Here is a 12381-nt window from a genome sequence, read left to right on the forward strand (position 1 = left end):
AGTCTGCTTTGAAAACTGTTTGGTAGCATTCCTTGCTATTTGGGTGGACAGTCAGATTTTCTTTAACCAGATGGCTATAGTGACCAAAAAGTGTCACTGTCCCGAGGAAAGGTTCTCTACATAAAAGAACTCTTACCTGCCAGTAAAAATTCAAGAAAAAAAATGTATGCAGCTTTATAAAACTTTATAAAATATAAGCAATAAAACAATTTGTGCAGAAAATACTATGTAATTTTTTGTATAGTTACATTTGATAATAAAAGAAAATTTATTGTTCACACTTTTTTTTGGTTCTGTTGCTGCTTCATCTGATTTGGGTGAAGACTGTTGAGTACTGATAACAGAAGATAATGGTTAACCAGATAGCAAGGGATTAACTGACTGGGATTAACTGTGTAGCTGAACCCTTAATGGGGGAGGTGGGATTGTAAGGGTGACTGCCGGTTAATGTGGGAGCCCTTACCACCACCTCAATGGGGTGGTGTAAGGGCTCCCCCCTGAAATGGCCATATGGCAAGTGCTTTACTTGCTGCACGCCATTTCTGCAGGAAGGCGAGACTTCCCTTTTACCAGCTGCAGTAAAAGAGGGCCTCGGCTCACCTGCTTCCATTGCACCACTCTTCACTGTGTCTACTTCCTCAGTGGATATCCCTCCCACCATTGCCAATATGACTCAATATATATTGAGAGAGAGACTATACAGAATGCTGTTTTATACTTCTAACTGGGCAGAGGTCTAGAAAAATTGAACTCATTCCCTGAATGGCTCTTACATAAGATCTTCACAAACTAAGGGCCTTGTTTACTAAGACTCGCTAGTGTTTTAAGCGTGAGCTAAATGCTAGAGACACCCATATATTCCTATGGGTGTCTTTAGCATTTAGCACACGCTGTTCAGTGTACACTAAAACTGCGGTGTGCTCTAAGTGCTGCTTAGTAAACAGGGCCCTAAGAAAAAAAATAGCCCCAATAGCAACTGACTACTGCCTCATTTGAAGAAACCATTTCTTCCATAAGGCCCACTTCTTGGAACAGTCTCACCTTTCCACAAAAAGCAACATTTTCATGACTGAAATACAGTTTTAAACTCTAAATTCTTGTCTAATTGATGAGCACCCACCAAGATAACCCAATCTTGAATTGCATTAGAGGAGGTCTAAGAAAGGCCAAAAGCCTAAGGCCAATATGGTGGTTTGAGTGGATGCAGCACTGTGAGCTCTGTCATTGGTGTGGCTAGCTGCATTTTCAGGAACAGCGTGGTCAAATGTAAGGGGAAGGTATGCACTTACCTGCTAGAAGTTGTACTCTGTCTCCAATATTTGTGCAGCAGATCCTTACAGGCTTCATTGTGTCTGCTACCAGTGATGGATCTCAGGCAGTAGAGCTTGGTGGAGGAGGCTCAGTTCTTAGTATAATGGAAGTCTTAAGCCCTAGATTCCTCCCCCCCCCCCCCCCCCCCACCTGGAAGCTCAGTTTTGTCTGTGGAGTGAGGTGATGCAGCAAATGCCATAGTTGCTGCTGTGGGTTGGTGGGGCCCCTTCAGCAAGGTTACAGCATACCCCAGAGCCATGAGGGGAAGCTGTTGATATGTTGCCACAAGTGGGTGTGAGTGACATTACAATCATGATGTATGAATAAATTTGCAGTGGTAAAGGCTTGATTGAAAATATGAGTGGGGAAGAACTAAATCCCATGAGATTAGAGGAAGTCTGGGAAACCATCAGAGATCTAGAGCAGTCTCTGCTCTCTTATTTAATAAAATTGTGGTGGAACAGGATAATGGTGTTGGAACAAATGGTGGAAGATTTACATTTATATTCAGGTCAAACAGCTTTGGTTAAAGATAAAATGGTAATATATCAGAAGCTGGAAATAATAGAACTATGAATGTTGGTTAAATCTGAAATGTATTAGCTTTCCAAGTCTCCAGTGGACAGTATTTTGAAGAGATTTCACAAATTCACAAGAAGGCTATTCCACCACTTACTAGATCCTTACTGGGGGGGGGGGGGGGGGGGGGAGAGATTCAGGGAGTAAAGAAGTTGCGAAGGGATTACCATCTATTATAATAGTCTTGACATTGGGTTCTTCAGATTGTGTTTTCATTTTAAAGCTTGGGGTATTGGATCAACAAATGATGGTTTTTCCTGACCTCTCCAGGGCCACACAACTGAGATGTAAGGCCTTTGTGGCCTATAAATCTGAACTTAGGAGGATCTTATCCTACAGTTTCCTAGTACATGCATCATTAAGATTCAGAGTAAAATTTATGTTTACTAGACCCTGTTCATTTAAAGAATTTTCTGGAAGCTAGCTAGGACTCCCTTTGTACCTTTGGTTATGTCTTCTATATCTGTTGATCTGGAAAAGAAAGATTAATATATGTTCACTTTAATTGATAGCTATTCTATTAAATTTTTGTTTGGCCAATTTCCTTTTGTGGGGGGTATCTCCTAAGCCCCCTGATTTCCACTTGGCCCCTTTTCCGTTTTGGGAGGGGTGGAGGACGATGGAATAAGCTTGATTATTTTACTGATTTTGTGTTTATTGTATTTTGTTCAATATCAATTTTTGTATTATATTTTGCTTACAAGGAGCATTTTTCTCTGTATCAAATGCATAATTGATTGTATATTGTAAAGTTTTACAATTAAATTTATAAAGGTCAAAATATCTATTATTTCCGTAGTAATCACAGTATCACATGCTCCTTCAGTCTTCTGGCACATGAAGAGATCGGCATTTTGTTAGAGACCTCTCTTTAGAGCTCTAAGAACATCTCTTACATACTTCTAAAATAACTCTGGGAGGATAATAGTCCCAGCACTTGAGACTTAATAACAGCTGGAATTTCTTGATTTTTTTGAGGACCTCCCAATTTATTGTGCAGATTTAGGTTATCCTTGATAGAGATATGTTTGCATATTGGCTACCAGACTACTTATTTCAACTAGCCTCTTATCATAGTCACCTAGCTTGGTTGCTATCTCTTTAGAAATTCACATGATTGATTGTACTAAGGTGTTCTATGCTTGGCACACATTTTTGTGTACTAAGATTACTTGGGATCGGTGGAGGCAAGATGGTGCCTTCGAGACTAGACCAGTTAGTTGCTCCTTCACGGTACCTCAACTATGCCCAAGAAAAGCTGTGGGAGAGCTGTTCCAGCAGTGTTTATCTCAACCCGAAGTTGCAACAAACTACGATGGAGGCTTTTGCAGTGAGTTCATTGTCCGGAGATCCGCTGTGGGCGGTTGAAGTAAGGGCATCTGCTTTGCCGCCCCTGGATAGCAGTGTTTCGTTGTCCCTGAGTTGAGTACAGCTGCTAGATCCAGTGCTGCAGAGAGGACTGCACAGGGAGCCATGCCGATTATCGAGGCACTGATTTATGTGGTTGCTACTCTGGCAACATGGCCTCCTGCTAAAGCAGCTGTTTGTCAGCTCAGCAGCTGGAGAGAAGCAGAAAGTTTGTCTAGCAGCGATTTGCCATCTTTTACAGCTCTACTGCACAGGACAGTTTGGCTCTGCAGTGGGCGTGCAGGTGACTTCCAGCTTTCCTTCTTTTGCACTGATAAGGCCAGCTTTTTTTCTCCATAGAAGTAATTTGGAATACAGTTGTGGCACTGGGCCAATCTTTATCTGCTCAGTTATCCAAAGATTCTGCTAGGATTGGGGTGCTGGAACAACGTGTAGACTCACAGGAATCAAAAAAAGAGCTTACATAAGTATTGTCATACTGGGACAGACCAAAGGTCCATCAAGCCCAGCATCCTGTTTCCAACAGTGGCCAATCCAGCTCACAAATACATGGCAAGATCCCAAAAAAGTACAAAATAGTTAATTGCTTCTTAGACCCAGAAACAAGCAGTGGATTTTCCTCAAGTCCATTTTAATAATGACCTATGGACTTTTCCTTTAGGAAGCTGTCCAAACCTTTTTTAAACCCCACTAAGCTAACCTCCTTTACCACATTCTCTGGCAATGAAGTCCAGAGTTTAATTACATGTTGAGTGAAGAAAAAGTTTCTCCAATTTGTTTAAATTTACTACTTTGTAGCTTTATTGCTGCCCCCTAGTCCTAGTATTTTTACGAAAGAGTAAACAGATGCTTCATGTCTACCCCATTCCACTCCACTCATTATTTTATAGACATGCTGTTACCCTATGCCTATGAAAATCCTCTCACACCTGGCCTGTTCAGTATGCAGACATCCTATTTAATAAAGTGCTAGTTTAAAACCAGCAATACTTTCAAGTTATTATTTATTAGGATTTATTTACCGCCTTTTGAAGGAATTCACTCAAGGTGGTGTACAGTAAGAATAAATCAAACATGAGCAATAGACAATTACAGCAGTAAAAATATTCAAATAACTATACAAAGTATGGCATAGTATACTACTTACAATGTCACACAAATATGATATAAGCAAAGAGGAACATATAGATAGATAAGAGTGTAAGAAGAGTTAGAAAGTAAGGTGAACTAATTTAATGAAAGGGGCACATGAGGCAGATAGATGGTTAAAATAGTATCTAGGGTAGGAGTGGATAAACATGTCCTGCTGCAGTATGTGCAGCCTGAGTCAGACAAAACAATTAGTTTACTTCTTCTATTAAAGGCCTGCTTGAAGAGCCAAACTTTCAACCGCCTTCTTGAAGTAAGATAGTCTTGTGTTAAGCTGAGCTTTTCAGGCAGTGCATTCCAGAGTGTGGGGGCTACTCCGGAGAAGGCCATTTGTGGGTATCATATTGTGTAATGTCTTTGGAGAGGGTGTGGTTAATGATAGTCCTTGAGCGGGAACCTTAGTGGCCTTGGCGGATGAGTAGCTTAATAGTTACAGCACCAGTGCAAATCCATTGCCACTCCTTGTGATCTTGGGTCACAGGTACAAGATTAAATTGTGAGCCCACCAGGGAGCTTGTACAGAACTCTTCAAGGTTTAGATATAGAAGTGAAGTCAGTGACCAATGACCTCCCTTTCAGGTTTCTTTACTAAAGGGAGAAACTAATTTGGAACTTAAAATTGGAAAATTCTGTTTGGCAGAGGAATCTCTGTTTAATTAACTTGCCTAATATTCTGTTCTCTCTCCTGAAGAAATATTTAAAAAATATATATGTTAGCTTCGTATCTGTTAGTTGAATGTTCTAATGCATGCTTATTAGGTATATCATTAGTATTATGCTAACATGCATTATATCTTTGTTATTTTAATTTCAGTACTGTTAAATATATTTTTGATACTGTTTCATGGTATTTCTTTTATTAGGTCTTAATTTGCTGTTTTCAAGTTTAACTCATTTATTGTATTTATGCTTATTTTGGTCATTTTACTATTTGGTATACTGGTAAACAAATTGTAGCTTATGTTAAACTGTACCTGCTGTACACTGCCTTGGGAGAATCTCTTCATAAAGGTGGTTAATAAATCCTATAAATAAATATGAAAAGTGCCATCACAGAAAATTCTGGATAGGGGAGGCAGTGACTATCTTCCCTTTTCTAAAAGGAAAGAAGGTAAAGGTGGTGTGGATCATTTGTCACCTATATTTCAAAACAGTTTGGATATAACAGCCTTCCTGGACTCATCTAAGGAAGGGGTAGCTATTCCGTCAACTCTATAGTCATGATGACTTTAGATTATGATAGAGACTGGCTCCTAAAATTGCATTTCAAGTATCATCTTTCAACTTTTTGGTCCTTTGAGGTGCAATTTCCTGATGTGGCTAGAACTACTCAAAAGCATAGGAGCCATTTCCTATTATTGTGTCCCAGAGTTTTGGCTGTGGGAAGTCTAGTCTTCTAGAAATTTTCCCTGCAACTATATTGTGAAATATCATTCTCAAACATATTTTTCTTGATTTGTCTCTATTACTAAGGTGTTTGAGTAATAAGATAGTTGTTTCTGGACAGCAACTTGAGTCCTTGTTCTTCTCACCATCCTTCCTCCTGCTCTCTTACCTCTATCTCCCCCCCCCCCCCCTTTGCTTCCTTCCCTAATCTCTATGTTCTTCCTTCTCCCCTAACCAATTTCTGAATTCCTCTTGCCAAATCCTTCTTCCTTGGTTTTGCCAGTGGTGTAGTTAGGGGGGGGCCTTCAGTCCCCCCCCCATTCCAGTCTCTGCCCCCAAACCCTGGTGGACAATGAAGTGCCTGTGTTTTGGGCACATATCATTAAAGGTCGCTGCTGCCCCCCCCCCCCCCCCAAAAAAAAAAATCCCGTCCTTTCTCCCCATGGGATCTGGTATTACTTGTTGCCTTCCCACTCCCTGCACCACTGCCCTCCTTCAATTTTCCAGGGCGCCGGATGCGTCAATAAAGTAAGCATACTGCCTGTGGTGACCCGGAAGCTTTCCCTCTGCTTCAATTTTCTGTCCCACAGGGGTGGGCTGCTACAACAGAAGGAAAGTTTCTGGGGTTGGCGGTGGCCCAGAAACTTGAAAGAGGGCAGCAGTGCAGGGAGTGGAAAGGGAGTGAATAGTACCAGATCCTGCAGGGGAAGAGGATTCAGGCAGCAAGAAGCATTGCAATTGTGGCGGGGGGTGGGGGGAAGAAAAAAGAACCATCACATTGCAGTGGTGTGGGAAAGATAGAGATGCCAGACTGTGAAAGGGAAAGAGTAAGGAAAGGGAAGGAGATAGGTGCCTGACTGGGGTGGGGGTAGGGACAGAGCTAACAGATCATTGGGGGGGGGGGAGGAGAAGGAAAACAGTTGACAGATCATGGGGGGGCAGGATGGAAAGGGGAGAGCTGACAGACCATGGGGGGGGGGGGGGGGGGGGCAGAAGGGGCAAACTGACAGACCCTTTTGGAACGGGTAACTTGGCAGCTCTATAAACAGCACCCATGTCCATAGTAGCAAAGATAAGATACACTATGGCCAATAGTAGAACCTAATATAGATTAGAAACGCTGGAGAAAGGAGCATTTATACCACTACTACTTATCATTTCTATAGTGCTACTAGATGTATGCAGTGCTGTACATTTGTGACCCTTGCCAATCTATGGTGCGAAACCTTAGAGAGGCTGATGTAGACATATTTGGGAATGGTGGCAGTGCTTTCAGCTTCAGACTCTCTATAGCCTATGTGCCTAAGGCAAATTTTGTTGGTTGCGCACCCCCCCCCCCCCCCTTAATACCAGCCCTGAATCTGCTGACATGCACTTGTGTCCCCCACCACACAGACTTCAGCCTAATGTAATATACTGGAAAATACACTTTATTTTTCTACAAACATTTAGTAATGTTTCCTGTTGTTTAGATTTTATGTGGAGTTTATGCCACTTAAATAACATTAGGAACTGAGTTTGATTCCCACTTCAGGCACAGGCAGCTTCTTGTGACTCTGGGCAAGCCACTTAACCCTCCATTGCCCCAGGTACAAATAAGTACCTGATACAATATTAGACCGCATTGAGCCTGCCATGAGTGGGAAAAGCGCGGGATACAAATGTAACAAAAAGAAAAAATACAATTAATTTGTGAATAGCTAGCCCGACTCCCTGAATGGTATTGCAAGTGAATAAATACCTCCTTAAATAGAGTGCTGCAGTAAACTAACGTAGAATGTCAGAACATTTTTAACAGGACCTAACTTAAATGTACAGTGTACTTTTCAGCCTGCATAAGCAGCCGAGTTTTCCACAGATGCAGTGCCTCTTACTTTAGGTCCGCACAAAAGAAAGGCAAGCTCTGGCGGAATGATGACGACTGTGTTTTCTAACCTATAGGTATGAGCTGAAGGATACATGCAGCTACATATCCCCTGACACACGCAACAAACATTTCTCTCTGTTCTTTGCACATTACACGCAGATCCTTCCGAAGCCAAACATAGGCGTGTAAGCAAAAACGAATTACAGTTACTGCCAAACTTATGATAACAAGGAAGTTCTCCGTTTGCTTCTGCCTACTCCTGGATGGGAGAAATTGCTCCTGTCAGTGGCATGACTCAGGGCTGCAGGAATGCGAACGAAGTTACCAGTCCTGGGATTCCTGGCAGCTCAAACACCACGGGACCCCCCCCCCCCCCCCCCACCACCCCCGGTGGTTATCTGGCGGAGGATGACGTTGGCGCCAAATGAACGCCAGAGGGAGCTGCCAGCTGTTTAATTTCTCTCTCCCTCCCCTTTTTTTTGGCTACCTCGCCGACCTGCAGAGAGCAAACGTGCCATAAACATCACATGGCCATGTAAACTGATTCAGCGGTTGTTTCCCACATGTTGTTGCTGTGACCTCTGACATTAAGGGAGGCAGCAGAAATCATTCGTAAACAAAATCTAGAACGAGCACTGCCCTACCACTGACACAATAAGCAACAGATAATACTTGAAAACACTGGGTTACATGTGAGACCTTTGTTTGACACCGTATGGCACTGCTCCAAATCTACCTCCTCCTCCTCCTCCTGGCTGCAAAGGAGGCTTTTATTTTTATTTAAGCGGATTTGACTAATGTCTAGAAATAACTGGTATGAGTACCATCATGCCACTTCACTTGTTTTTATTCCCACCGTTCAGGTTTCCAGAAAGCAACATGTTGGAAATTGGTGTGCATGAATAATTGCCACGGTTCATTCAGCATTCACAAACATTCACACATTTTTCTTTTTCAAATATGTGCTAATCTATATGGAAATTAAATTGCTAGTGGTGGCATCATGAAGGGAAAGAGACAGGAGAAATAAGATCAGTCTTTCTGGGCACATGGGTGAAACAAGCAACACCTTGGAATTCTCAAGCTTTGTAGGGAAGATGAGGTGCTAATCCTCCCCTCCCCCTTTTTGTGAGCTTTAACGTGTGCATCGGCATCTGCCCCTTTCTATGCAATAAGAGCAGTTGCATACCTATTGTAAGGGAGATGAGGGCCATTATGCTACCTACCATTGATAGCCCATCCAGGAGAACTGCGCACCTCAGAGGATTAGAAACGGGAAGAGCGAGCTTTTGTTTCAAATGATGGAAGAAGTGGTCAGAGAGACCTTTATTATTCAGAGTTAAGTACTTTCGTTTCTGGCTGTAGGCTATGCATTCAAAAACCTCTGTAGGTTTGACAGCAAGGTCTTTTGCTCCTAGTTAACCTTCAAAAGAGTACAGCAGTCCAGAACATAGCACTGCGTGCGATCGACAAAAACTTTTATTCTGACACCATCGCCCACACAGAAATGTTAACAAAATAAAACAGGTGGGATTAACCTGCAAGGCGGAAAAATCTACAATCCCAAACAAAACGTAAAAAGGAGGGTCACCTGAAATGTGTTGCAGTGCACAAGAGCATCTGGTACAACATCTACCCACATTGGCTTGCTAGGCAGACAAGATGGCCCACGCGTGGTGTTTTTAGCAGCTGTCCGTGGACCATATTACAGCACACTCTTCCATTACAACTTGGCGGCTATCTTTAAGACCCTAATGGATTCACAGCACAATAGCATGTTTGGGGAGCTCCACTGTATTTTTCTGGTATCACGGTTGACGTATTTTGGTGATAACGACCTTTAAACATGATTGAATATCGGTATCAGGCCTCAAAAGGAGGCATTTGACACAGGTCTAACCAATGAACTCCTACATTCTTATGTATATATCCTAAGCCCCTCAGAAGTGTTTAGACTCGTACTGTGTAGCATGTGGCTTGCTATTAAATCCTCACTTGAATGGTATACCACTTCATGAAACCTTTCACACAAGGCCGTCCTCGGCAACAACAACCCATTGAAATTGTTCCTTGCTTCCGAAGTGTTCACTTTTATTTGAATTAGCCAAGAAGACAACACTAGGAGTCATACTAACAAAAAAAAACCCCAAAACACATTTATTGGATACAGACAAATCAATAAACACAGCAAATCCTGGAATTCAGGAACATTTATTGTCAAGGTACTTCGATACGAAGTGTAGGCATTATCTGTCAACACCCACATCCTTACCAGGACGAACTTAGCAATGTGAGTTAAAAAAAATAGCTACTTCTTAAGAGACTAATGTCTCAAAAGGATTTCATTTTAACCAAACACCGCCTGTCTCCCCTTTTTGATATCACGTTTAAAGTGTCCGACACGAAGGGATAAATCCCAGCGTTTTATTGCCAATTGTGAAACCTTTAAGAGAGTCCAGTCTCTACTAACATACAGAGCACCTTAGTTAATGAACGAGTGCTGGTATATGCTATTATGGTTGCAGCAGCTAGCCCCAGTTCTCAGAATTAACAGATACGGAGGGGGGTGACAGGATTCTTGGAAGGGGGGGAAAGGCGCCAACGCAATGAGCCTCTCCAGTCTGCAGCTTGCACGTCCTCAAGTTACTTCCCAGCGCTTGCCAAAGGCCGCTTTGCTCAGTACAGTCCAAACAAAACAAGCTGTGATACAGTTACTGTGTGGCTAGGGGGGGTGGCGCAGGGAAAGGGACTGGGGCAATGACCTCTGGCTGTGGGGATGGGCAAGGATCTTTCATCAATAACCCAAACCAAAAAAAGCTGGGAAAGCATTGCCAGCTCTCTTCTGTACACTGTAAACAAGATCCAGAGGCGCTTGATTAAATCAAAGGCAAGATTACTCCTCATCCCACCCCCTCCCTCCTCCCTAATACAAAACATTCCCAAACCCATTCATTGCAAGCCATGAACATCGCAGTTCTTTCCTGGGACGATTTTTTTTTAAACATTACAAATACATTACAATGAACACATGAATTGTAATAAGAGTCCAGTATCTAGCACCAGCAGGCTGGGAAGTTTGTTTTTTTTCTGCATTATTTTTTCCAGCTATTCTTCCTCCAAAGTACAAAACATGTTAAAAAAAAAAACAAAAAATATAGAAACAGCTTTCAAGTATGGTATACATTCCCTTTTATAATATATAAAAGCTCTAGAAAAAAAAATAAAATAAAAGAATGACAAAAAACGGATCGCAAGTGTCTCTGAAATTGCACATACATGGTTTTGATCACTGTAAAATCACCGCAGATCTTGCAACCACCACCGATTTCTTTTGGACGAGGGCAGGTTCCTCCTCCTCCTGCACGTCGTCCGGTCCGGTGTATCGGTGATTCCTACGTCACTGCTGCTGGGATCCTCCCGGCTCTCCCCCGCTGCTGCCCGCCGCTCGAGTAGAGAGGAAGAGAGGTTGATGGCGGCTGTGGAGCGAGCGGCGATCTGCAGCCGGCGGACGGCCTCCTTGATGAGATTCCCGGAGAGGATGAGCTCTTGTAGCAGCCGGTGCGGATCGTCATTCTCTTCCCCGGGCTGCTGCCGTTGCTGTTTCCTAGCGCCGCGCAGCCAGCCCCGGCCGGGCAGCTGTTTGCTGCGGCTTTTGCTTGCCGCTTGGTCCATAGTCGGCGGCGCTGCTAGTGTCCGGTATTGCTGCTGCTGCAGGCGCCCAAGGGGTGCTCGCGGGGTGCTGAGCGGATAGGGCGCGGCGCGGAGCTGCTGCGGCGGCGGAGGCTGAGGTTTGCAGCTGGACTGCGTTCGGCCGGGCGCTGAGCTGCAGGGCTTTCCCCGATCTTGGCCACCAGCACGTCCCACGTCCTTGGAGCCCACGGTGACAGACTGCTCGAGCAGGCAGGAAACTGTCCTCCTTGCAGCAGGGCATGGCCGGCGCGGCGAGAAGCGGCGAGAGACGGCTCTTGAGAGGGAGGAGCAGCCTTCACAACACGCGCTCCTAGCTTAGCAGTCTGCGAGTCAGCGTAGCCCCCGCCGTTCCCTTTTGGTTTGTAAACAAAGGATGACGTGACCTCCATTCGGGAGATACCATTGCAAGCAGGCAGGAGGGGGATCCTCGTCTATCACTGGCTGGAGTCCCCTGTTTATAACTCAGAGAAACGCATGCCAATGTTTCTATTTTTATGGTAGCTGCTGTGGAAAATATTTACTCTTCAGCAGCAAGAATATAAATTTCTACAGAATGAATACGTTGGGATAGTAAACCGCTGTTTCCCTCTTCCTCACGTGTAGTATATTGCTCCTTGCTTTTGGAAAGCGAACGTTGGTGATGTCATGGCTGTTTTTTTAAATGGACGGGGGCGGGTCCGCGTGCCTGAAGAGCAAGTTGCAACTGCCTGGTTTGGCGTTTGGGGAAAAGAAAGGAAGGGGAAAGAGCCAAAGGGTCTCATGGCTGCCCTGCTTTCCACCGTTATAATGCTCCAGAAGCACGGGGAAAGGAGAGTGCAGGGATCCGTGAAAAATGGAAATTTAAGATGTTTGAAAGCCAAGTCCCCTAACGCAGCTAATCGTGCCCAGGAGGACTGAATTGTGTAAACATAAAATAAGTCTTTAATTCCGAACTATAACGTGATCCAGACGTCCTTCTATTTCAATTCAAACTATAAAGTGCAAAAGTTTCAAACATTAAACTAAACCAAAACATTTACACATTTGAATAC

At 43.6% G+C, this 12381-nt stretch overlaps 1 protein-coding gene across 1 annotated transcript; it reads right to left on the reverse strand.

Moving 5' to 3' along the window:
• Nucleotides 1-10957: 10957 nt before the first annotated feature.
• On the reverse strand, nucleotides 10958-11672 carry LOC115479030 (GSK-3-binding protein-like). Its single transcript, XM_030216748.1, is given in 3 exon segments — nucleotides 10958-11102; nucleotides 11105-11560; nucleotides 11562-11672. Coding segments are annotated over 3 exon segments (531 nt in total). The 5' UTR covers nucleotides 11592-11672; the 3' UTR covers nucleotides 10958-11057.
• Between the last annotated feature and the right edge of the window lie 709 nt (nucleotides 11673-12381).

This window comes from Microcaecilia unicolor, chromosome 1 (genome assembly GCF_901765095.1).
Source record: "Microcaecilia unicolor chromosome 1, aMicUni1.1, whole genome shotgun sequence".
Lineage (NCBI taxonomy): Eukaryota > Metazoa > Chordata > Amphibia > Gymnophiona > Siphonopidae > Microcaecilia > Microcaecilia unicolor.